The 27,227-nt window shown below is 35.5% G+C and overlaps 1 protein-coding gene across 1 annotated transcript; it reads right to left on the bottom strand.

The window, feature by feature from the left end:
• Positions 1-921: 921 nt before the first annotated feature.
• Positions 922-17,726, bottom strand: LOC146956561 (uncharacterized). Its single transcript, XM_085749472.1, has 2 exons — positions 17,673-17,726; positions 922-2,460 (listed from the first exon to the last, which is right to left on the bottom strand). Exons 1-2 carry the CDS (start codon positions 17,724-17,726, stop codon positions 922-924), a joined length of 1,593 nt encoding a protein of 530 aa, XP_085605598.1.
• Between the last annotated feature and the right edge of the window lie 9,501 nt (positions 17,727-27,227).

Here is a 27,227-nt window from a genome sequence, read left to right as displayed (position 1 = left end):
AGTAATATTTATGGTATATTAGATCTCCTACCCGTGCTACCGCACGGGGCATATATTTTTAAGATATTTATTTTAAGAGAAACATAACTCACATATAGTGTAAGACAAACGCGATATAAACTTTATATTGTTAAAGGTACAATATATGGACCTCATAAGGATCACTTATGCATAAAACAGTTCACACTTAAGTCGACCATAATACATCTCTCACTTAAATATGCTATGTCTATTTGTCATGTAACATAAAACGCCTCCAATTGTTGTTGATAAATTTCCAAATAACCTGCATTTCAATTATAATATGTAGGATAAAGTTAAACTGATATTTAGCATATTTAAGTACGTATAATGCCTGCTAAAACAGTAACCTAAAATAATAACAATCACATAAACAATTGGAAAATACTTTCAAAAATAAGTATTGAAAACAGCTTTGATAATATAGCTAGCAAGATCGTAGAAAATTGCTTTACTTGTTTGTTGCCTTAAAATATACCAAGAGCGAAATAACCTAATTATTTGCAAGAAAAGTAAAACTTCATTATGTTGAAGAATAACTTCTAACTACCCACTACAACAGAAAAAGTTTATTGCATTTAAACAGCATAGGAGCAGACATGTGGGGAAAATGTAGCTTTAATTGGAGCAAATAAAACTGTAATCACCCATTCCACAAACTGCTGCACTTGCTGTAATTGACAAATTTGGCAACCAAGTGCTGTTGTTTCGCACAAACACAATACATTATTCCTAAGTAATTCCAGCGTATGTGGATTTTGACTTACATCACATTATTCTTGAGTAACTCTATTTTAGAGTTATTACAACCAAAAAGCTGTTCTTGCACAAAAAACAAAATACATTGTTCATGAGTAACAAATTGGCATTTCCGCAAAACTAATTGTCTCAAAGACGTGTCTATACATTTTGGAATACCTCTTTGTAGACAACATTGGTTGTGTTGTCAATGCAGTCACCGTTTTCGTCAGTGATAAGCATTTTCAAACCTTTCCTTGAAGTGACTCTGGAAACTGCAATATATAATTGGCCATGTGAGAAAACAGATTGTGGAAAGTAGATTCCAACATGCTTTAGGGATTGACCTTGACTTTTGTTGATTGTCATACCAAAACAAACAATTATAGGAAATTGCCTGCGTTGGAATTTGAACGGTATTCTGGTGTCCGAAGGCTGCAGTGATAGTCGAGGCACATAAACCATGTCACCGATATTGCTTCCTGATATTACTCTCCCTTCCAACACATATCTCCCCATTCTAGTGATAACCAAACGTGTTCTGTTACATAGGCCAGCAGTAATGTCAAGGTTCCTCAATAACATAACAGGAACTCCTACCTTCAATGTTATCTTGTGGTTTGGAAGACCCGATGCGTTGATTGTATTCAGAAACTCTGGTGTGTGGACATCGTCGGGTCTATTTGCAACAGTGCTGCTAGGGCATGGTGTATCACAACTGAGATATACTTTTTCTTCGCCAGGTATCATAGACATAACAAAGTTATTTATCTCATCCACAATAACATTTTTCGGTGTTAGAATAGCCCTGTCTTGGAAATATTCAGAATCATGCATATTTTGAAGAAGGGTTGGGTAAATACAATCAACAATTGATGCAATATGATCGCCTTGACTATGAATAAGCAAATCATTAGGGATTTGTACATTAATCCCATCATCGGAAACATCGCCAACAACTCCGTCACCAATTCCCAAGACCCATTCAGCAAAATTCTTTAATTCTTCAACTTCACTATCTGAACAACCATGCAAAAGTCTCATGTTTGTGGTTAGAGTTAATACTTCACAATGGCGCCAAAGTCGTGATGAATTAATGCTTGCGTATATGATGTCTTGTCTATTACCTTTAGGAACGACGGGCAAAATTTGTCTGAAGTCACCACCAAGGACGACAACTATGCCTCCAAATGGAATATCCATCCTGTCATTGTTGCGCACTCTACATACATCCCTTAAAGTACGATCAACGGCTTCGAAACAATGTTTATGCATCATTGGAGCTTCGTCCCAAATTATAAGCTTTGCACGCAATATCAATTGTCCTAGGGGGCTTTTGGGGTCAATGGTGCAAGTAGAGTATTCATCAATAGTAAATGGAATATGGAACCTAGAATGAGCAGTTCTACCACCTGGTATAAGAAGAGCTGCTATGCCACTTGAAGCAACAGTCAAAACAATTTCTCCTCTAGATCTCAACGCAGATGACATCGCCCTCCATATATAAGTTTTACCTGTTCCACCGTATCCATACAAAAAAAACAACCCAGACATGTTTGCCTCTACTCGAGCCATGATTTTATCGTACACATTCCTTTGTTCCATAGTCATTGTAGCCATTAGACGTCCATGTTCCTCTTTAGGGGGAGCGTGGGGGAATTTTTTTTTAGGGGGAGCGTGAAGGAGATTTGTTAAGGAGTTCTACATTGGATAAAATATAACATGAATTTGTGTTTTTAATCGGTAGCAATCATCAAACCGCTTTTATAAAGTTGACTTAAGCACAACCCGGAATTATAAGAATGGTGATGGAGTTTTTCCAAATTGCATTAAATTTAATCATCTCATGTTGAAATTTAACATGAAGGTTTGATGTGGAGTATCTCACTATTAAAATTAAATATAAAACTAAAAAAAATAATTAAAATTCAATACAAAACCAAAAATAATTAAAAAAAAAATTAGGTTTTGTCTTCTGGGTTTACTTTGAACATGATGAAGATGAAGATGAGGAGAGAATAAGAAGAAAAGTAAAATAAAAATAAAAAATAGGTTTTGGTGATTCACTATTAGATACAATTGACATGCATGACCTAATGATTTTCTTTTTACCAAAATATTTGATGGATCACTTATGATGTTGGTCCATCTTAAACATTTATGCTTAAAATTAACAAAATCAGACCAATTTGACTAAGGAAAATGTTGTTAAGGGATCTAAACGTTTCGACAATTAGCTCGTAACAGGACCAAAATAAAGGTAATAAATAAGTTAATGGATAAATATTCCCTCAAAAAAAAAAGTTAATGGATAAATATCTAATTTAGCCTAATTATCTTCATTTATTTAGGTTTTATTTTACCATGCAAGTACCAATAGAATGTTATGTCAAAAATAAAGTGATAACCGAATATTTAGGAATAACTCTTTTGAAAAATAACCATTCTTTTGATAAAGTTTATGCTAGATTTTGTATCAAATTTATAATTTAAACACGCATTAAGAATAACTTTTATAATTCTTATTATAATTAGTATATATTATCATTGCCCTCTTTTAAAAAAAAGAATATATTATCGTTGTGTAAAATATAATTATTTGATAGTTTGATGCAGTTTTTAAAATATTGATATGAAGTTTTGTTTACAAAAAGTTTACGATTTATTTTTTTGAAGCAAAAAAGTTTGCTATTTATAAACTATCTGTTAAAATTGCGGCTAATATGATGTTTATAAAAATAGTGGGACTACTTTGACTAAAAGTATGGGTAAGAACGAATATGAATCTAGCCAAAGGCGTTTATGCATAGCATTGAAAAAGATGACAATCTGGACCCCTGGCTTGGAAAATTAAAACTATATCTTGGTCTTTTTGACAAAATCTTGGTCCTTTTGTTCTATTACTTAACAAACAAAAATCCGAAAGAATTGATTGATTCAAGTGACAAGAGACTTAGATTCTTTAAGTAGATAATCAAATATTCGATATGATTTTTTGGTATGAACAAATTCCGGTTGAAAGAAAAGAATTCACCTTATGTCTCATATAGATCTGCAATAAAGGTTAGTTATCATTAAACGATTGATCGTAAAAGTTTCATATTGTTAATATAGTAAGAACAAAAATTGTCTTTGGGTGCACACACTTTAGTCTTGCTTTCAATACTGAAAAAAGGGATGCAGCAAAAATAAAAATTATAATTTTTTAGTATAATATTATAAAAATGTAGTATATCTCATAAATTAAAAGGAACAAAAAGAAGCTGTTATAAAGAAAAGAAGAAAAACAAAGAGTTGCCACTTTTTTTTGAAGGATGATGGAACCTGGTACTCTGGTAGGATCACACACACACGCTGCATATTGTACGGAAAAGAGTGGCATGGAAATTATTATTGTGGTTTGATGGACATGGTATGCAGCTGAATTCCATATGATTCTTGACTGTAAATTTCAATCAAATACTTTTGGTGATTCAGATTTTAATCATTGGATTTTTAAATCTAAAAACATGGCCTGTTTCATATACTCATAGTTTTCTAGTGAGAGAAACTTCAACTTCTCTCTAAACTTTCTTTCTCCTTCGTTCATCGAGGAGGGGTGATTTTAGGTCATTTTTTGACATAGAATCACCCATCTACATCTTTTCCCATGTTCTTTCCATCTAAATAAGTGGTTTTCACATATATCAAGTTTTTCCTTTTGTATTTTTGTGATTTCGTCGTCTAAGTACGGCGTTGTTTTGTTCGTCGTCTTGTGCGGCGTTTGATTTCGCTTCTTTTGGCGGTGTTCATTTAGTTCCTATTGAAAGATCGACATCAGTTAATTACAAATTCAACCAATGATTTGGGCGTCAACGTTGCAGATCCGGAAGCATGTGTATTTCAGTGAATTAGGTTTTATCATATTATTTGTAGGCATTTTGCCGTTTTATGCTATTAACTTAGGCGCTGTGAGTTTGTTCGCAGATTCACCCTTTACATTTTTAGCGATGTTTGTATCTGATGTACTCTATCGATTTGAATGAATGAATATCGTTTTGCTTTTGTCAAAAAATTAAATATCGCCTCTTAATTTTTAAATTTTTAAAAAATTTACCACCATTGAATTTGTGACTTAGGATGAAGGTTCAATTAAGCCCCTCACCGGTGAACCATGACAAAAATACCATTAAATCTAATTAATGGTCAAGATTTATTAAAATAAAAAATGAGACCATCAACACATGTTCACACACAATCATGCCCTTGTGTCTTCCTCATCTGCATCCCCTGAATTGCAATTGCGTAAATGTTTGTTGAAAATTAAAGAATTGTAACTATAACTAACTAAAAAAATTAAAGAACCGTAACTATAACTAACTAGTGTTTGCAAAAATTGTACTTTTCTAAAAGATGAACACACTTTAATTAATTCTCTTTGCTTATATATGTTTGTTGAGACCAAAAAGAAAGCAGATAGATTTTGTAATGTTCATATGAATAATCTTAAAGTTCAAAGGCCATTTTTTACTAGCTTCATTTCAAGTGAGGTTTCAATTTATTTGTCTGTGTGTTAAAGACCAGAGAACCTAACATTATTCTTGGTATGGTTTTTCATCATGCGGTATTAAAGTTTCAAATTTTAAGAGTTTCTCTTCTAACACAAATCACAATAGTTATCAACAGTGACTTTAATTTTTCATTTTATAACGCTGTGAAAATGTTGGTGAAAGAAATTGCGATCCTGTCACTTTCCTGTCTCTGCCTTTTCATTTTCAAATGGATGCAGATGTTTTCTGCAAGTATCTTCTAGAAATAGAAGTTGAATAAGATGAAGAAATATAACAGGGACATTACATTGTATGTGAAAATGTTTAGATGTTCTCAATTTTTTTTCAATAAATCTAGACCATTAATTAGATCTGATGGTATTTTCCTCATGGTTCACCGGTGAGGGACTTAATTGAGCCCTCACCCTAGAATCCACCTGTTTTTACTGATATAACCGGTTAAAAACAAGTCCCATGCGGTAAATGGATCATGATCATGTGACATTTTATTCAATTAAAATCGCCATCTTTTATTGAAAATGAGAGACAAAGAAGATTTACAATGAAAAAAAATAGAGAAAAAAATATCAATGAAAGTCGAGTCTAACGAAAAGAGACTAAAATATAATAATATGGCAAATTAATGTTTACCTTTTTTTTTTTGAAGGAAAATTAATGTTTACCTTTTAAATAAGAGAGATATACATATTTCATAGTCGACATGCACGGAATATGATTGATCATCTTCTGAGGAGAAAATCTATAGAGAAAAAATAGAAAAGGAAGATTTAAGGGTGAGGATGTGAAAGCATGATAGATTTTGAGAGGAAAAAAAAATATAGTAGAGATGATTCATTCTAATTAGGTGGTATGACAACACACATATATAGATTAAATCTAGTAATTTTATTTTTCAAATTATTATTTGTTTTAAAAGATAAAACTTAAAATAAACAAAAGGTAAAACCCTATAACAAAATCAAATTTTCTAAACAAGATGCATTTTCCAAAATCTTGTTTCTTCTGACTCTTCTATGGATACCGTACGTGATGCCATAAACTAAAAATGGGAGAAACTACCATCAGGGATCTTAAAATTATATGCATTTTATTCCCAACCCCAAAATGCTTCTTTCTCATCTCATCTCATGATAGTAAAATGTGAATAAGGGTGTGTATTAGAAATAATGATGGTCAATTTATTATTGCCAACACTGCTAGGTGTTATACATCTCTTCATGTACAAGTTGGTGAAATCTTGTCCTCTGTTGAATGCTTTGCGAATAAGGGTGTGTGTTAGAAATCATGCAAGGTAGAATGAAAAAAGATCACAACTTGCTATTAAATAATAAATAAATAAACCACAAAAAATGAAAATAATACAACATATGTTGTTTTTGGATTTCCAAACTGTTGTATTTGGATTTTCCAAATTCTATTATCTACCGAAGTTGTTACTAGGTTGAGTCACGACCAGGTCGCTCTCTTTAAGGCGTTTCGTGGCACCAACCAAAATTGTGCAAGGTAGACTATCAACCACGCCGCCTCCAGGATAAAACAAGTCCAGCTACATAGAAAACCGTTCGAGAATTACACCTTCAAATATGGTACTAAGACCACTCTTTAATACTGAAACCACTTTAATATGGTATTATTACCATTCTATTATGGTGCTAAGACCACTCAAATATGATGTTTCCACCATTCTAACCTTTAATTTCTCCAAACTATCAATATGGTACTATGACCACTCAAATATGCTCTTACCACCATTTCTCCTCAAATAGAAAAATATTGTTATAATATTTATATACCGTTAAGATCATTCTTGATTCCGACGGGACATTATTATTCCAAATAGGGACTATGATCTTAAAAGTACTCTTTATTCCGAAGGGACATATATTACCGAAGGGACTATGTTTTTAAGACCATTCTTAATTCCGAAGGGACATTAAACCGAAAAAGGGACTATGGTCTTAATAACACTCTTAATTCCGAAGGGACAGAAAGGAGTAGAAAAAGGAGAAGGACTTGTTAAACAAGTCGAAGGAGGGAGAAGAGAGGAAAGACTCGTCAACACAAGTCAAGAAAGGGAGAAGAGAGAAAGAGTTCCCGACAACTCAATGAAACTCTTTGGTGTGTGGAATGCACTGTGTGAGCTCTCTATTTATAGAAAAAATTCACAACTAATAAGTGAGAAACTTTGGGAACAAGTAATACATTACTTTGTCATTAAGTAATTCACATATTAGATCTAGTACAAAAATATCTCAATTGACTACCAAAATATATTATATTGAGTACAAAAATATATTATATTATGTACCAAAATATATTTCAAATCAAGCACCAAAATATTCTAGATTGCGATACAAAATATTTTAGCAAAACTTGGGGACTAAGAAAGCACTTTCTAATAATGATTAAATTAATTATTTAATTTATCATTTCCAAATAATAAAATATATATCAATATATATTTTTCTCTAGTGCTTATGTACCCCCATTAATTAGAGGTACACCCCCACTATATAAACACTACTAATGTGTGTGTTCCATCCGATGTGGGACTTCCACTTTTTTCAATTCACACAACACTAGTTCTACCCTACATGGGAATTTGTGTTTAGTCTTTTTACTCAATTTCCACACATGTTCCAACAATCCCCCACTTGAATTTAAAAAATGGTTTCAGAAATAACGTCAAAGACGTCTCCATAAGATTTGCTAGTAAACAAAGGTGTCGCCTACAACTTGAACCTCAGCATAGCGAGTAAAATTCTGATTAACAAGAGTTGCTTACAGCATTGAACTCTATCTCAGACATAGAACCCACACACAAACCTTTTCATAAGGTGTAATCTAAAAGCTCGTGCATTAATGGCCTTGCACGTGTATCCCGGTTTAACGAACGCTCTAGGTATTTTTCCCCGAATTCCATAGGAACCGGCCCTTAGTTCCACATTCGTATAGGTGAGTCTATCAAGAGTACTCCTGTAGCTATGTACTCCACTCCAAATAGAGTATAAATCTCATTAAGAGTTTCTATTATCTCATCCTTCTGTCACTACAGGAATCATGCTTTCTTACTTTTAACATAGCATGTTCTATCACTTGTGACTTGTTATTACCCATTGAACCTATTTCTTGGGATCTCCAGTCATGTAGGTCGGGTTACCATCACTTATGACCTTTGGGCATTAGTCCCATCCTATTGGATGTGTTTAGACCTTTCTTTTTAGTAATTCCTTTCGTCAAAGGATTGACTAATTCTTTATCAGTACGTACATGATTTACTTTAACCGTTCCTTTTGAGAGTAGCTAGCTCTCCAATACTTTATGTGTTCGTGACTTTAATAATCGCCTCTTACCATTGTGGTAACGATTTCTCAATTTTGTAATAGCTGCAGACTATCACAATAAATTAACACTTCTGGAAACGGTTTTACCCTCTAAGGGTTCTCAACTAGCAAGCATCTTATCAACTTGCTTCTTCGCTAGTTTTCTCTAGTGTTCTCATCTCAGATTCATTCCATAGTGGACTGAGTCAATATCATTTGTTTCAACAAACAACTCTTACAGTGATGCTCAATGTGCAGTCACTTGTCGCTTTAAGACTCATCTGAAGGATGTTCAATCTTGTACCATTTAAGTACAATAGGTTACTCCTCATGAAGTAATCCTTGAGTCATAGTCTTCTTAAGGCACCTCATGAATCTTTCTATAGCATGGCAATGCTTCTCATTCATCACAAGAGTTTTACGACATCGGCAATGTCGGGTCTAATATATTCAGTGACATACCTAAGTACTGTCAATGATGCTCACATATTCTGTTTTTCTAACTCCATCTCAAGTGTTCTAATACTTGGATCATAATATATGATTGCAAGTTTACGGTCAAATAATTACATTTCCTTAAGATCTTCTCAACTTTGTGAGATTTATCAAAAAAGTTCTCTTTTCTGATCTAGTAATCTTGAAACCAAGAATTACTTCGACTTTGTATAGGTCTTTCTTATCAATGTTGTTGATAAACAATGATTTCACATAATTCATGACATGAATCTTTAAATCAAATATGAGCAAGTCGTCTTTATAGAGACATATGATCGTGCAAATATCATTTGTCACTTTCATTCACTTTATACTCATTCGATAGCATTAGAATGCCAAATTTTTCATGTCATTTCCTTAAGAGTTTATTTTAGACCTCACAAAGAATTATCTAACTTACAGACTTTGTTTTCTTGTCCATGAATCGCAAATCATTCAGGTTGTTTCATATAGATTTCTTCTTCTAATTCACCATAAAAAAAGGCAACTTTCACATCCATTTGGAGTACTATCGAGTTATGAACGGCGGCTAAAGGGACTAGTACTCTTATGGATATGATTTTCGTGACTGGTAAATGAATGTCGAAGAAGTCTATATTTTTCTCTTTGTCTAAAACCTTTTGACTACAAGGAGAGCCTTGTATTCATCAACCGTATCATCAGGTTTTAGTTCCTTTTTCCAAAATCCAAATATAACCTATTGGTTTTGCAACTATGAGACAAGTCAACCAAGTGTCATGTTTTGTTAGACTCTAGAAAATTCATTTCATCGTTTATTGTTTCTTGCCATAATTCAGCATCCAATGAAGATATAACTTCTTTAAGGCTTAATGGATCTTCTTCCAATGTATAAACCATAAGGTCCATACTCTTTAGCAATTCTTGCTTTCTTACCTCTTCGAGGTTCTATAACATCTCGTACGATGTTTTCATAACAATTTCTGATTACTGGAATGTGATCAAATATAGTTCCCCCACTAGTTCTTAATTTTTAAAAGGGAATTTATTTTGCCCCCACTAATGTCATGCTCCCATTAGTGCCCCCACTATTCTTTAGTTAAAGGGGTAAATATTTACATAGAAATCAACATCTTTTAAATCTATGATCACTTTAACATTTAGGTCATAAAACCTATATGTTTATAGCATACTCAATGAATATACATTCATAGGCTTTACTAGTGAGTTCAACTCTCTTAGGGTCCAGAATCCAAATATAGTCCAGACAATCTCAAGTTCAAAAAATAAGACAAGTTGGATTGTCTTTCTTCAAAAATTTCTTAATTAGAATTTTTTGTTCTTAGACTTGGGTACTCTTTCCATCATAAATTTCAATTTTCTTTATAAAAATTGAACATATCAAGCATAACAATTTCATTTATCAAAATTCACAGTTATCAATAAATATGATAAAAAAATCATTTTATCATTTATGTGCCATCAAATTCACACATATCATAATTTATTAAGTTAAGAGATTCTAATTCTCTAAACATTGATTTATATGAATTTTTGGTTCATTTATCTTGACTGGAAAAAATAAAATTGTCTAATCGTATAACTTTGGAATTAAATCCAAGTTACTCAAGTTTAAAATTAAACGCTTGTTCGTGATCAATTTTGATATGTCAAATATTAAAATCACCCAACTTATATAGAAGGATAATTTAATTTTGAACATGTCATGAAATGCGCAATCTTTTCCCACAAAAATGCATGGTGTACAAGTCACTCGCCCTGTTCTTATAGGATCAAAATCCTAAAATAATTGAGTACCCAAGTTGATATCCGTCTACCAAAATTGGTGCTCCAATATAGTTATAATCAATAACTTAAATATTAGTTATAATCAATAACTTAAATATATGTTCTTGCTTTAATTTACCAAAGGTATATTGGTTAGCTCATGTGCCGTACTGAAGCAATTTTTGGGAGAGTAGGCACCCGATGCTTTTAACATGGTAAACTCAACTATTTCAATTAGAACCGTATTGTCCTTTTCATTTGTTACTGCACCGTACAAAAAATCTCCAATACTTGACAACTAATTTTATCCTACCGATCAGATGCCTGTTACACTAAATATTTGTCTTTTTCAATTGTCGAGGATCAAGTGGAAAATTAAGGACGATGCAACAACACTTGTCGGTTCTATTCTCTTAACAATTAAAGTTATTTATTCACGGTGCGGTTTTGATTTTTGAACATAAATTTCAAAATCGCATATGTAAATTTCTTAGAGTTGTTGTTATAACAACAAACACTTCATCGTTTCAGTCAAAAGATGTATTTCTAAAGCTTGATTTATCCTTTTTATATTTAGGGACAACGCAACCTCAATAAGTAATTTCTTCGGTAGATTTTGCCGATCGAAACGTCTTAAAATTGTTGTTTTTAGATTTCCAAACTGTTGTATTTGGATTTTCCAAATTCTATTATCTACCGAAGTTGTTACTAGGTTGAGTCACGACCAGGTCGCTCTCTTTAAGACGTTTCGTGGCACTAACCAAAATTGTGCAAGGTAGACTATCAACCACGCCGCCTCCAGGATAAAACAAGCCCAGCTACAACTGTGCGGTTAACTACTGCACCGTAGAAAACCGTTCGAGAATTACACCTTCAAATATGGTACTAAGACCACTCTTTAATACTGAAACCACTTTAATATGGTATTATTACCATTCTATTATGGTGCTAAGACCACTCAAATATGGTGTTTCCACCATTCTAACCTTTAATTTCTCCAAACTATCAATATGGTACTATGACCACTCAAATATGGTGTCACCACCATTTCTCCTCAAAGAGAAAAATATTGTTATAATATTTATATACCGTTAAGATCATTCTTGATTCCGACAGAACATTATTATTCCAAATAGGGACTATGATCTTAAAAGTACTCTTTATTCCGAATGGACATATATTACCGAAGGGACTATGTTTTTAAGACCATTCTTAATTCCGAAGGGACATTAAACCGAAAAAGGGACTATGGTCATAATAACACTCTTAATTCCGAAGGGACAGAAAGGAGTAGAAAAAGGAGAAGGACTTGTTAAACAAGTCGAAGGAGGGAGAAGAGAGGAAAGACTCGTCAACACAAGTCAAGAAAGGGAGAAGAGAGAAAGAGTTCCCGACAACTCAATGAAACTCTTTGGTGTGTGGAATGCACTGTGTGAGCTCTCTATTTATAGAAAAAATTCACAACTAATAAGTGAGAAACTTTGGGAACAAGTAATACATTACTTTGTCATTAAGTAATTCACATATTAGATCTAGTACAAAAATATCTCAATTGAGTACCAAAATATATTATATTGAGTACAAAAATATATTATATTATGTACCAAAATATATTTCAGATCAAGCACCAAAATATTCTAGATTGCGTTACAAAATATTTTAGCAAAACTTGGGGACTAAGAAAGCACTTTCTAATAATGATTAAATTAATTATTTAATTTATCATTTCCAAATAATAAAATATATATCAATATATATTTTTCTCCAGTGCTTATGTACCCCCATTAATTAGAGGTACACCCCCACTATATAAACACTACTAATGTGTGTGTTCCATCCGATGTGGGACTTCCACTTTTTTCAATTCACACAACACTAGTTCTACCCAACATGAGAATTTGTGTTTAGTCTTTTTACTCAATTTCCACACATGTTCCAACAATCCCCCACTTGAATTTAAAAAATGGTTTCAAAAATAACGTCAAAGACGTCTCCATAAGATTTGCTAGTAAACAAAGGTGTCGCCTACAACTTGAACCTCTGCATAGCGAGTAAAATTCTGATTAACAAGAGTTGCTTACAACATTGAACTCAATCTCAGACATAGAACCCACACACAAACCTTTTCATAAGGTGTATTCTAAAAGCACGTGCATTAATGGCCTTGCACGTGTATCCTGGTTTAACGAACGCTCTAGGTATTCTTCCCCGAATTCCATAGGAACCGACCCTTAGTTCCACATTCGTATAGGTGAGTCTATCAAGAGTACTCCTGTAGCTATGTACTCCACTCCAAATAGAGTATAAATCTCATTAAAAGTTTCTATTATCTCATCCTTCTGTCACTACAGGAATCATGCTTTCTTACTTTTAACATAGCATGTTCTATCACTTGTGACTTGTTATTACCCATTGAACCTATTTCTTGGGATCTCCAGTCATGTAGGTCAGGTTACCATCACTTATGACCTTTGGGCATTAGTCCCATCCTATTGGATGTGTTTAGACCTTTCTTTTTTAGTAATTCCTTTCGTCAAAGGATTGACTAATTCTTTATCAGTACGTACATGATTTACTTTAACCGTTCCTTTTGAGAGTAGCTAGCTCTCCAATACTTTATGTGTTCGTGACTTTAATAATCGCCTCTTACCATTGTGGTAACGATTTCTCAATTTTGTAATAGCTGCAGACTATCACAATAAATTAACACTTCTGGAAACGGTTTTACCCTCTAAGGGTTCTCAACTAGCAAGCATCTTATCAACTTGCTTCTTCGCTAGTTTTCTCTAGTGTTCTCATCTCAGATTCATTCCATAGTGGACTGAGTCAATATCATTTGTTTCAACAAACAACTCTTACAGTGATGCTCAATGTGCAGTCACTTGTCGCTTTAAGACTCATCTGAAGGATGTTCAATCTTGTACCATTTAAGTACAATAGGTTACTCCTCATGAAGTAATCCTTGAGTCATAGTCTTCTTAAGGCACCTCATGACTCTTTCTATAGCATGGCAATGCTTCTCATTCGTCTACTAGTAAACTTGCACAAGAGTTTTACGACATCGGCAATGTCGGGTCTAATACATTCAGTGACATACCTAAGTACTGTCAATGATGCTCACATATTCTGTTTTTCTAACTCCATCTCAAGTGTTCTAATACTTGGATCATAATATATGATTGCAAGTTTACGGTCAAATAATTACATTTCCTTAAGATCTTCTCAACTTTGTGAGATTTATCAAAAAAGTTCTCTTTTCTGATCTAGTAATCTTGAAACCAAGAATTACTTCAACTTTGTATAGGTCTTTCTTATCAATGTTGTTGATAAACAATGATTTCACATAATTCATAACATGAATCTTTAAATCAAATATGAGCAAGTCGTCTTTATAGAGACATATGATCGTGCAAATATCATTTGTCACTTTCATTCACTTTATACTCATTCGATAGCATTAGAATGCCAAATTTTTCATGTCATTTCCTTAAGAGTTTATTTTAGACCTCACAAAGAATTATCTAACCTACAGACTTTGTTTTCTTGTCCATGAATCGCAAATCGTTCAGGTTGTTTCATATAGATTTCTTCTTCTAATTCACCATAAAAAAGGCAACTTTCACATCCATTTGGAGTACTATCGAGTTATGAACGGCGGCTAAAGGGACTAGTACTCTTATGGATATGATTTTCGTGACTGGTAAATGAATGTCGAAGAAGTCTATATTTTTCTCTTTGTCTAAAACCTTTTGACTACAAGGAGAGCCTTGTATTCATCAACCGTATCATCAGGTTTTAGTTCCTTTTTCCAAAATCCAAATATAACCGATTGGTTTTGCAACTATGAGACAAGTCAACCAAGTGTCATGTTTTGTTAGACTCTAGAAAATTCATTTCATCGTTTATTGTTTCTTGCCATAATTCAGCATCCAATGAAGATATAACTTCTTTAAGGCTTAATGGATCTTCTTCCAATGTATAAACCATAAGGTCCATACTCTTTAGCAATTCTTGCTTTCTTACCTCTTCGAGGTTCTATAACATCTCGTACGATGTTTTCATAACAATTTCTGATTACTGGAATGTGATCAAATATAGTTCCCCCACTAGTTCTTAATTTTTAAAAGGAAATTTATTTTGCCCCCACTAATGTCATGCTCCCACTAGTGCCCCCACTATTCTTTAGTTAAAGGGGTAAATATTTACATAGAAATCAACATCTTTTAAATCTATGATCACTTTAACATTTAGGTCATAAAACCTATATGTTTATAGCATACTCAATGAATATACATTCATAGGCTCTACTAGTGAGTTCAACTCTCTTAGGGTCCAGAATCCAAATATAGTCCAGACAATCCCAAGTTCAAAAAATAAGACAAGTTGGATTGTCTTTCTTCAAAAATTTCTTAATTAGAATTTTTTGTTCTTAGACTTGGGTACTCTTTCCATCATAATTTTCAATTTTCTTTATAGAAATTGAACATATCAAGCATAACAATTTTATTTATCAAAATTCACAGTCATCAATAAATATGATAAAAAAAATCATTTTATCATTTCTAATTTATGTGCCATCAAATTCGCACATATCATAATTTATTAAGTTAAGAGATTCTAATTCTCTAAACATCGATTTATATGAATTTTTGGTTCATTTATCTTGACTGGAAAAAATAAAATTGTCTAATCGTATAACTTTGGAATTAAATCCAAGTTACTCAAGTTTAAAATTAAACGCTTGTTCGTGATCAATTTTGATATGTCAAATATTAAAATCACCCAACTTATATAGAAGGAGAATTTAATTTTGAACATGTCATCAAAGGCGCAATCTTTTCCCACAAAAATGCATGGTGTACAAGTCACTCGCCCTGTTCTTATAGGATCAAAATCCTAAAATAATTGAGTACCCGAGTTGATACCCGTCTACCAAAATTGGTGCTCCAATATAGTTATAATCAATAACTTAAATATTAGTTATAATCAATAACTTAAATATATGTTCTTGCTTTAATTTACCAAAGGTATATTGGTTAGCTCATGTGCCGTACTGAAGCAATTTTTGGGAGAGTAGGCACACGATGGTTCTAACATGGTAAACTCAACTATTTCAATTAGAACCGTATTGTCCTTTTCATTTGTTACTGCACCGTACAAAAAATCTCCAATACTTGACAACTAATTTTATCCTACCGATCAGATGCCTGTTACACTAAATATTTGTCTTTTTCAATTGTCGAGGATCAAGTTGAAAATTAAGCACGATGCAACAACACTTGTCGGTTCTATTCTCTTAACAATTAAAGTTATTTATTCACGGTGCGGTTTTGATTTTTGAACATAAATTTCAAAGTCGCATATGTAAATTTCTTAGAGTTGTTGTTATAACAACAAACACTTCATCGTTTCAGTCAAAAGATGTATTTCTAAAGCTTGATTTATCCTTTTTATATTTAGGGACAACGCAACCTCAATAAGTAATTTCTTCGGTAGATTTTGCCGATCGAAACGTCTTAAAATTGTTGTTTTTGGATTTCCAAACTGTTGTATTTGGATTTTCCAAATTCTATTATCTACCGAAGTTGTTACTAGGTTGAGTCACGACCAGGTCGCTCTCTTTAAGACGTTTCGTGGCACTAACCAAAATTGTGCATGTAGTTTTGTTTCTACATGTCATATAACAATGTACACGTGAGTATATATAGGATCGTTTCCACCGGGAGTTACGTTAATCATAAGCATTTTCACAATAGTTCACATTAAGGGTTTGGATATAAATTGTTTGTTTGTAAAACTAAATTCCTACATGACATAAAAGTAAAAAGAGAGGAGATTGAACTATTTCGCTTGCGGTATAAGATAACAACCAAGCATAACAGCAGCAATCTCTCGATCGATTAACAGACTCTAGCTTTAGAACCAATATTATCACAATAATTTCTACAACATCCTTCGTGTCCAAAGCGACATCGTTATTTCTAAGTTAGCGTTTAAACATTCGTGTCCAAATTCCTTAAACGATAACAAAGTCGATCGGATAACTTAATCGACCGTGTCCAGCCTGATTAAGTATCCGAAAGCATTAAGTTCTTGATTAAAAGCAATTATCAAAGGTTTACAAACTTGTCAAGAGTGTTATAACATAAGATAGATTGTTATTATAGTTCTAGATTTAAGAGTTTGTGTCCAAATCATCTTGAATCTCTTTGAAAGCATTAAACATAATAATAACAACAATATTGAATCATTAAGCTAGAACCTTATGTATTAAAAGATCAAAAGATTACATAATAGCTTGTTTAGTTACCTCAATACTACAAGAGTAGATAATAGCTACACATAGACATGTAAACTATGCAAGAGATGAAGGAAAGATGAAGATTCCATGTCAAGATCCTTCGTGTCCAAAGTGATCTTGAGTTGAATCTACTCCTCAACAACTTGCTTTGTGTTTCTCTCTTGAAATAGCTCTAACCTCTCTCTTAGAATGTATGAAAATATCTTAATAAAACAGTGAATGACCTAAAAGAGAGGTAAGAATGCTATTTATATGGGCCTGTGTTTTTGTACCTACGCTAATAGCGTGGTATGTCGGCCTATAATCTGGCCAATGGGCTGTTGCCACGTTGGCCTTGCCCTGCTTCTACGCTCCAGCCACGCTAATGGCGTGGCTTTCTGGACTCTTTACGCTAATAGCGTGTCTCACGCTAATGGCGTGTTTCTTCATGGCCTGCTACGCTCCAGGTACGCTATTAGCGTATCTTTCGGGAGTGATTACGCTAATAGCGTATCTTACGCTAATAGCGTGTTGCTTCACAAGTGCTCCAGATTCACACTCCAGGTGCGCCATTGGCGTACCTTTCTGACCTTGGGCTTTTCTTCCTCACGCTAATAGCGTAGGACACACTAATGGCGTGGCTTCCTTGAATTTTGACTTTTCTTGCTCCTTGCTTGTATTTTCATGCACAAAAAGGGTAGAATAAGGCTCAAAAGCATAAATGACATATTAACACAATATTTGGAGTTTTCCATAGAGAATCTTGCAAAACAAGTCACTAAAATGCCTAAACTCCTATATGAAATATATCACTTTTAAACACTTATCAAACTCTCCCCAACTTGGCTTTTTGTTTGTCCTCAAACAAATCAATTGAAAAGGAAACTAACAAGGCTTTGGACAAGGTTTTCAACATGGTGTCAAACAATTCAAAACAAAAATAAACAAATGGTGATTCAAATATGATCGCGTGGACAAGCATGAAGTCCTCCGCTACTCTAGATGCAAACCAAGAATGCGAAAAATGTCCTAAGCACAAACTATACATCATAAACTTCAAGACATAAACATAACTATCCATGAACCACACCTAACACACTTCTTTAAAAGTAAATGAAATACTATGATAACAATAAGTAAGGTAATGAACACACATCCAACAATCATGCTAACATCCTATTTAAGTTAGGTGTCCATCCAAATATCGTCTTAAAAAGCATAAAAGCATGGATCAAAAGGTCTTGAAAAGGTTATAACTTGGCCGGGCTATAAAAGAAATGTCATATGTGGGGCAATTGATCAGAAAGCCTATCAAAGAGGAACATTCTTTGTATCACAACTTGAAATCCAATATCTTCCCTACCAATAATTACAACCTTTGGTGATTATCAAACAAACCAATAACCTTGACAACTTATTCTATTTTTTTTTTCTTTTCCTTCTTTTTCTTTTCTTTTCTTTTTCAAATGTACAACTTTTTCTTTGATTCAATGTTGTCAGGTTATTTTAACAATTTCACCATAAACTTGACATATAATGCCTCCTTTTCTCCCCAACTTGAATACAACAAAACTCTAATTGAATGTTCCCCTATCCTAAGGCAAGGGACAAAGTACAAAGAGGTTAAGGGTTCAACAAATTAAAAATTATCAAAGTCCTTTCAGAGACAAGCATGAACTGGATTTATGAAAAATTTCAGACAAATTCACTAAGCATTGTGCTTATGAATATTGACAGTTCATGTTTGAGGACTTGATTCATTAGGCTCAGATTGGGGTATCAGATACTCGCTCTTCTCACAGGTAGGCTTTATGTGGTCAAGTAGGTTACTCTCAATTCAAAAAGTGCCTTGATCCTTTCCATGCTTTCAAACAATTCAAAATGATTATCAGATTTAACATAACTAAAACAAGTTACACGGTGATTATCGGTCTCCAGCATATATACAACAGATTGAAGCTACCTCACATTTATGTTAAGTACTAAGTGGTTCAAAAATATTTATGTTTATGAAAAGAATTAAATGATATATATTTTGTGCAAAGTACAAGTTTCAAATTCTTATTAAAAACCTAGAATAACAGGAAACCAATACCTTGGCTTTACGCTTTCTCACAAGTAATATCATTATCACTCACCTGCTTTTGCTCAAACATGGCTCCATGGAGCACTTTAAAATTTATTGTTCATGAGCAATTTTCTTTTGAGAGACACAAGCAATATGTAAACAAAAAAATTCATCCAAAGCATAAGTTAAAAACCAAAAAGCTAAGTTATTAAACCACAATAATATAAAGTACTAAAGTATCAGGTCGAGCACTAAAAACCACAATGCTCGAAGAGTACAAAAACAACCAAATTAAATAAGTTCCAACATGAAATAAAGAAACATAAGTTCGAAAGCAAAAATAAAAACATCACTAAAAATCCATGATATCACTGATCATCCTCTCCATCATCATCCATATCCAGATCCACGTCCACATCCAAATCATCATCTTCACCTCCAGCATCAGCATCAGGTGTAGCCTCATCATCCATAGCATTTGCCACCCCCACATAAGGACCTGGCCTGCCCTCAGGCCAGTGAACATAGCTCTGGTACTGGTCAGGTGTCATAACCGGGTAATCAGCATTCCCCGGATACATGTGAGCATTGTAGAGGTCCTGATGAATGCCCATGTTGCTCCTATAGATTGCCTCGTTCTGATCCATCAAGAAGCTGTTCTGGTCCCTCACATACTGATTATGCATTTGTTGCTCTAGCATGAAAGTCTGAAAACCTGAAAAATCAAAGGAACCAGGGCCCTCAGATTGGCCACCCTCATCATCAGAAAAGTGGCTTTGGGAACATCGCTGCTCTCTCTTCTCCCAGGTGCGGATAGAAGTGTCAGTAATGGTCCCCTAGATGTCTTCATCAAAGGGTCCAGTAATGGCTACTCCATGGGCCTTAAGCAAGGCCATGATAAGTCCGGGATAGAATAGTGCAACCTTCTTAGCACCGGTGGCAACCTTCAACGCCACAGCCTTCAGCTCATTGGCTATTATGCGAGCAATATCAACCTTTACTTTCTTCATAATACACCAGATGAGTGGTAGGACAGCTTTTGGGGCATCGGATGTATGGGCTCGAGGTAAAGCATTGTGGACAAGAAATTGGAACACTAAGCAGGCCTTAGCATTCATCTCTTTGGTGAGTGCATGCCTTATCTCTCCCCTATCATTCTACACAAAAACCTACCCTTGTTCATGATATCCCGCTCAATTTGCTCATAGGTCCAGTTTCCTTGAGCATTTCTCTTAGCATAAGTACACAAATGAGGGATAGTTGGATCAGGTGAAGGTTCAAGGACTAAGGGATTGCCTAGGAATTCATTGATTGAATCCCTATCAAAAGGGATTTGCTTCCCTCTCATATATGAAGTCCAAGAAAAAGCATCAGCAAGGGTGGTGGGTGAGGCATCAGGTGTAGCATTGCAATAGAACTCCTTTACTAAATCAGTGTTAATCTCAGTTGTAGGATAAAGGAGTTTATGCCACTTACGATCAGTGAAAATGTAGAGGAGGTCACAATGTTCACCATCGGGGTGAATGTCAAAAGTTTTCTCGTGCCAGGTTTTGTATTGAGCCATCTTCTTAAACCTGGCAGAGTGGACAGGGGTGGGAAAACGGTTTGGGGTTACAGGTGTAGCAGAGGTTGAGGCACCTTTGCCTCTAGGACGTTTGGTCCCGGTAATTTTGTCTTGGTTCTTAGGTGCCATCTGCAAAATAACCAGGAAATACCAACATATTGCATAGGAAATATTAGCACAAACTGGAATTTATCATTTAAAAACATCAAAAATTTTGAAAATCTGGGCAAGTATGAAGAACCACGCTAATAGCGCCTGCCACGCTAATAGCGAAAATTTCTGGAAAAATTTCGCTATTAGCGTAGATTTCGCTATTAGCGTATTTCTTCGTTCCTGCAATTTTCAAATTTTCAAAATCTTTGTTCCTGCAATTTCTCAGCACAAACCAGCAAATTTTAACCCTAAGTTTCATCCTATGTCTCTACAACACACTAGAATCTTGAAAAGGAATCAAAATCACAACAATTGCACACAAATCATTCAAACCCCTGCTTTATTGAAAAATTTACAAATGGGTCATAGATCCAAAACAGAATGTTTGTTGCATGTGGGTTATGATTCTTGTTCCTTTTCAAACTATAATCAAGAAAGAACAATCTTTACTCACAAATCAAAACTCTAACCCTAACCTAACCATTTAATCATGTCAAAATGTGGATTTTTCTCAAATTTAAAACAAGGAAAGGATGAGAAGATCAAACCTGTTAATGCAGAGAGAAGCAACACAAATGCAAGATGGGATGATGCAAAATGAATGCTTGACTTGAATTGACCCAAAATGGAATGGGTTTGATTTCTAGGGTTAGTGAGTGGGAGAGAAGTTTTTGTGTGTGGTTATGAGAAAATGAAGGAATGAAACCGTAAAAAGGGAAAAATGAGGAGTTGTGGGAAGTTAAGGGGAGTTAATCCCCTGGGCCCACCAAAATTTTTTTCTCCCATGCCAAACTCACGCTATTAGCGTAGCTTTCTGGAGCTCCCACGCTAATAGCGTAAAATACGCTAATGGCGTGAGGCTTCAGGATCAGTTTTTCAAAGTTGTTTCATTTTTGCTTTCAATGCTTATGTACTACTACTATATGCAATAAATATAAAAATACTTACAAAACTGGGTGTGCCTCCCAGCAAGAGCTTGTTTTACTTCATGAGCTCGACGCATTTTGAAGAAATCATGGTTCGATTAGTGAAATCGTCGACAAACACCGATCAATTTCACCACCGAAATAGGGCTTAAGCCTTTGCCCATTAACAGTCCAGTTGCCTTTTGTGACTGGGTCCTCAAGTTCAACAGCTCCATATGGTTTGACCTCTTTAACCATGAAAGGTCCGGACCACTTAGACTTCAATTTGCCCGGAAATAGTCTCAGTCTTGAATTGAAAAGTAACACCATTTGCCCCGGCATGAATTGTCTCAGAATGATCTTCTTATCATGATACTTCTTGGTCCTTTCTTTGTAGAGCTTTGAAGATTCATAAGCTTGATTTCTCAATTCTTCAAGCTCATGCATTTGAACTTTTCTTCTTTCACCGGCCTTCTCTTGATCAAAGTTTAGGAACTTCAATGCCCAGAATGCTTTATGTTCGAGCTCGACCGGTAAGTGACAAGATTTGCCATAGACCATTTGGAAAGGAGTGAGGCCTATAGGAGACTTGTATGCAGTCCTATATGCCCATAAAGCTTCATCAAGTTTAGCCGACCAATCCTTCCGAGATGTAGAGACCGTCTTCTCAAGTATTCGGTTGACCTCTCGGTTGGAAACTTCGGCTTGTCCATTTGTTTGCGGATGATATGGTGATGCTACTTTGTGCTTGACTCCATAATGATCTAGGGCTTTGGCAAGTTGTGCATTGCAAAAGTGTGACCCTCCATCACTAATAAGAACTCTTGGTGTACCAAACCGGGTGAAAATATTCTTCTTTAGGAACTTCACTACCGTCTTGCTATCGGCTTTAGGCGATGCTACGGCTTCCACCCACTTTGACACATAATCAACAGCGACCAAGATGTACTCATTTGAATATGATGAAGGAAAAGGGCCAACAAAATTTATACCCCAACAATCAAACACTTCCACTTCAAGGATGATTTGTAGAGGCATCTCATTTCTCTTTGACATTGATCCGGTTCTTTGGCATTCATCACAATGCTTACAATGTGTATTGACATCTTTGAATAGAGTTGGCCAATAGAACCCGGATTGAAGTACCTTTGCGGCGGTTCTTTCCCCGTTTAAGTGACCTCCATAGGGTGAATTGTGACATTGCCATAGGATCTTCTTTGCCTCTTCATCATCCACACACCTACCCAAGAGATTGTCCGCTCCAATTTTGAACAAGTAAGGCTCATCCCACACATAATGGTTAGCATCATGGAGGACCTTCTTGCGTTGTTGCCATTCAAAATCTTTCGGAATGAACCCGGTTGCTTTGTAGTTCACCATGTCGGCAAACCACGGTCTCACATTGATTGCAAGCAACCTTTCATCGGGAAATTCTTCACGAACTTCTGGTTCATTCTTGGTTACCTCATTGTTTGTCAACCTTTAAAGGTGATCAGCTACAAGATTCTCCGTGCCTTTCTTATATTTGATCTCTAAGTCAAACTCTTGAAGTAACAACATCCAACGGATGAGCCTTGGCTTTGAGTCGGACTTAGTAAGGAGATACTTGATAGCTGCATGGTCAGTATAAACAACAATTTTGGGTAAGAACGAAATTTCTCCATTGCATAAACTATTGCAAGTAACTCTTTTTCAGTTGTGGCATAATTGATTCGTGCCTCATTTAAAACCTTACTTGCATAGTGAATAGCATGAAAAATTTTGTCCTTACGTTGACCCAAGACCGCACCAACAGCATAATCACTTGCATCACACATTAATTTAAAATTTAAATTCCAATTAGGAGCAATGATTATTGGTGCAGTGGTCAATCTTTCTTTCAAAGTTTCAAATGCTAAAAGACATTCATTATCAAAAATAAAAGACTTATCTTTGTTGAGCAAGTTGCTCATAGGCTTTGCTATCTTTGAGAAGTCTTTAATGAATCTCCGGTAAAAGCCGGCATGACCAAGAAAACTTCGAACACCTTTGACATTCACCGGTGGTGGAAGCTTTCCAATAACATCGACCTTTGCTTGGTCTACCTCAATACCCTTAGCAGAAATCTTATGACCAAGGACAATACCCTCGGTAACCATGAAGTGACATTTCTCCCAATTGAGCACCAAGCTAGTTTCAATACACCGCTTCAGCACGGTATCCAAGCTATTCAAACACATATCAAATGACGAACCGAAAACTGATAAATCATCCATGAACACCTCCATGCATTTACCAATAAAGTTGGAGAAGATTGCTTGAACACACCGTTGAAAAGTTGCGGGTGCATTACACAAGCCAAATGGCATTCTTCGATAAGCAAAAATACCAAAGGGGCAAGTGAAAGCCGTCTTCTCGTGATCATCTGGGTTCACGACTATTTGATTGTAACCGGAGTAACCATCTAGGAAGCAATAAAAGGATTGACCAGAGAGTCTTTCAAGCATTTGATCCATGAAGGGCAAGGGGAAGTGGTCCTTCCTTGTTGCTTGATTGAGTCTTCTATAATATATACACATCCTCCATCCGGTGACGGTTTTAGTTGGGATCAACTCATCTTTATCATTAGTGATCACTGTCATTCCTCCTTTCTTGGGAACTACTTCAACCGGGCTTACCCAAGCACTATCCGAGATAGGATAGATCATGTCGGCTTCAAGCAAGTTCACTACTTCCTTTCGCACCACCTCTTTCATGTTTGGATTTAAGCGGCGTTGTGGTTGTGCTACCGGTTTGTAGTTTTCTTCCATCATAATCTTGTGCATACAATAAGATGGACTTATCCCTTTCAAGTCGGATAACTTCCACCCTATCGCTTCCTTGTTGGCCTTGAGGACCTCTACCAACTTTGTTTCTTTATTGATGGACAAGGACCTACTAATGATCACCGGTTTTGTACCATCTTTCTCAAGAAAAACATATTTCAAATTAGATGGTAAAACATTCAATTCTACCTTGGTGTCATCAACTTTTGCTTCTTCCTTGGATTTTTCTTTCAAATCTTCAAGTATGACTTGATTAGGAAGAATCTCCTTCAAGGAATCTAGCTCCTTCAAACACTCTTCAATAGCTCTTGCTTCGTCTTCATCAATAGCATTGAGTGCGTCCACCAAAGCACTCTCAAGGGGTGTTCTATTGTGCAATTGCTTCCGAGTAGTCAAGATGACTTCTTCGGTTGCATCCATTTTAAAACATGCACCCTTGTCTTTCGAGTACTTCAAGGCTTCCCGGATGTTGAAAGTAACCTCTTCATCATTTACCTTGACCTTCATGATATCATCATCAAGATCAATCATCAGCCGAGCCGTTTGCATGAAATTCCTTCCCATTAAGATAGACACATCCTCATCTTCTTCGACATCCATAACCACAAAGTCAGCCGGAAAAATAAATTTGTCCACTTTTACAAGAACATCTTCGGCCATACCTAGTGGTTTTGCAAAGGATTTGTCGGCCATTTGCAACATCATCCTAGTCCGCTTTATACAAAGGTCACCAACTCTTTTGGCAACGGACAAAGGCATGCGATTTATGCTTGATCCAAGATCAAGTAGTGCTTTACCTACATGTGTTGTGCCAATAGCTACCGGTAGAGTGACTCTTCCCGGATCTTGCTCTTTCTTAGGCAACTTTCTTTGAAGAATAGCACTACAATTGGCATCAATTTGGATCGTCTCTTCATCGTTGACTCTTCTTTTCTTGGAAAGGATATCTTTCATGAATTTCGCATAGACTGGAATTTGCTCCAAGGCTTCTGAGAATGGTATATCAATTTGCAACTTCTTGAAGAGTTCAAGAAACCTTGCGTATTGCCGCTCTTTGTCTTTCTTCGATGGAGCATGTGGGTATGGTAAGCGTTGAGCCACCACTTGCTTCTCAACTTCTTGTTTCTTGCCTTTATCTTTCCCCACATCTTTCTTCTTCCTCTCCATCTCCTCTTGTTCCACTAGTTCTCTTTTTTGATTTTTTTCTTTTTCAACTAATTCTTCTTTATTCTTTATATACACTTCCTTCTCTATCTCTACAACATCCTCCTCGAACTTCTCTTTATCCTCCTCATTGACAACTTCATCATCCTTCTCTTCAACAACAATATCTTCACCTACCCCTTTACCTACTACTCTACCACTCCTTGTAGCAATAGCTTTTGGCTGCTATGCTTTGTGATGCTCCTTAGGATTTGGTTGAGTGTTAGCGGTGAAAGTTCCCACTTGCGGAGGACCTTGAGCCATTTGTTGTGCTAACTGACCAACTTGCGTTTCAAGGCCTTTGATGGACGCGTCGGTATTTTTCTGGTTAGCCATGGACATTTGCATAAATTGCTTCAAAGTTTCTTCGGTGCTTTGGGAATTGTTAGGTTGTTGGGGGTTATTTTGTGGTGGAAATTGGTATTGATTATTGAATGGTTGTTGGAATTGAGGGTAAGGTTGTTGGTAGAAGTTTGATTGTGGATATTGGTAGTTATTGTTGTAAGGTGCTCTCCATGGTCTTTGAAAGTTTTGATTGGCCGGATATCTTCCTTGAAAGTTGGAAGTACCCGGATTTTGGGATTGTTGTGAGGTTCCGGCTTGTTGTGGTTGGTTAGGTCTTTGTTGGTTTCCCACATAGTTGACCTCTTCCTCTTCAAAAGAACCGGGTGTGGGACAATAGCCGGTGGGATGATCCCCCGTACAAAGTCCACAAGTATTGACTTGAGCGGTTCCTCCTTCTTGCTTGAGAGATTCAAGAATTTGTTTTGGCATAGCTCTCATCTCCTTTTGCATAGCTTCTATTTGTTGAGTGGGAAGCTTATTTTGAGCCAAAACCGCATCATTTGCTTCTAGTTCAAGGATACCGGCTTTCCTTTGTTGAGGATTCCGGTTGTGAGAAGATTTTCTTGTGTTGAGAGCCATTTGGTTAATGATTTTGACAGCATCAGCTGGATTTTTCATAGCAATAGAACCTCCAGCACTTGCATCTAGCATCGTCTTGGACATGTCTTGAAGCCCTTGACGAAAAAGATATAGTTGCATTTGGCTATCAAAACCATGCTTTGGACAATTCCTTAGCAATGATTTATAGCGCTCCCAAGCTTCACAAAGAGACTCACTTTGGCCTTGAGCAAAAGTTGTAATTGAAGTTTTAGCCTCAAGATGCCTATCCTCCGGAAAGAATCTTTTTTGAAACGCTTTCTCTAGCTCAGTCCAGTCTTCCATCAAAGAAGTTGGTTGATCAATATACCACTCCTTTGCCTTCCCGATCAAAGAATGAGGAAACAATTTCACAAACATACCCTCTTCCTCATTTTCCTTCAAACCAAGTGTCCCGGCGATACCATAGAAGTTGGTTAAATGTCTATATGGATC

The sequence above is a fragment of the Medicago sativa genome, chromosome 1 (assembly GCF_051527215.1).
Source record: "Medicago sativa cultivar Bolivia chromosome 1, Bolivia_mono, whole genome shotgun sequence".
NCBI classification, from domain to species: domain Eukaryota; kingdom Viridiplantae; phylum Streptophyta; class Magnoliopsida; order Fabales; family Fabaceae; genus Medicago; species Medicago sativa.
Note: the sequence above shows the minus strand (reverse complement) of the source record. Positions and strands in the feature narration are given on the sequence as shown.

What these genes read in the sequence shown, in the direction of transcription:
- LOC146956561 (XM_085749472.1), bottom strand. Translation starts at nt 17,726, where the DNA reads ATGGCGCACCTGGAGTGTGAATCTGGAGCACTTGTGAAGCAACACGCT. An exon ending in TGAAGCAACACGCTATTAGC is followed by an intron (nt 2,461 to 17,672) that starts GTAAGATACGCT and finishes TATCCAATGTAG; the next exon opens with AACTCCTTAACAAATCTCCT.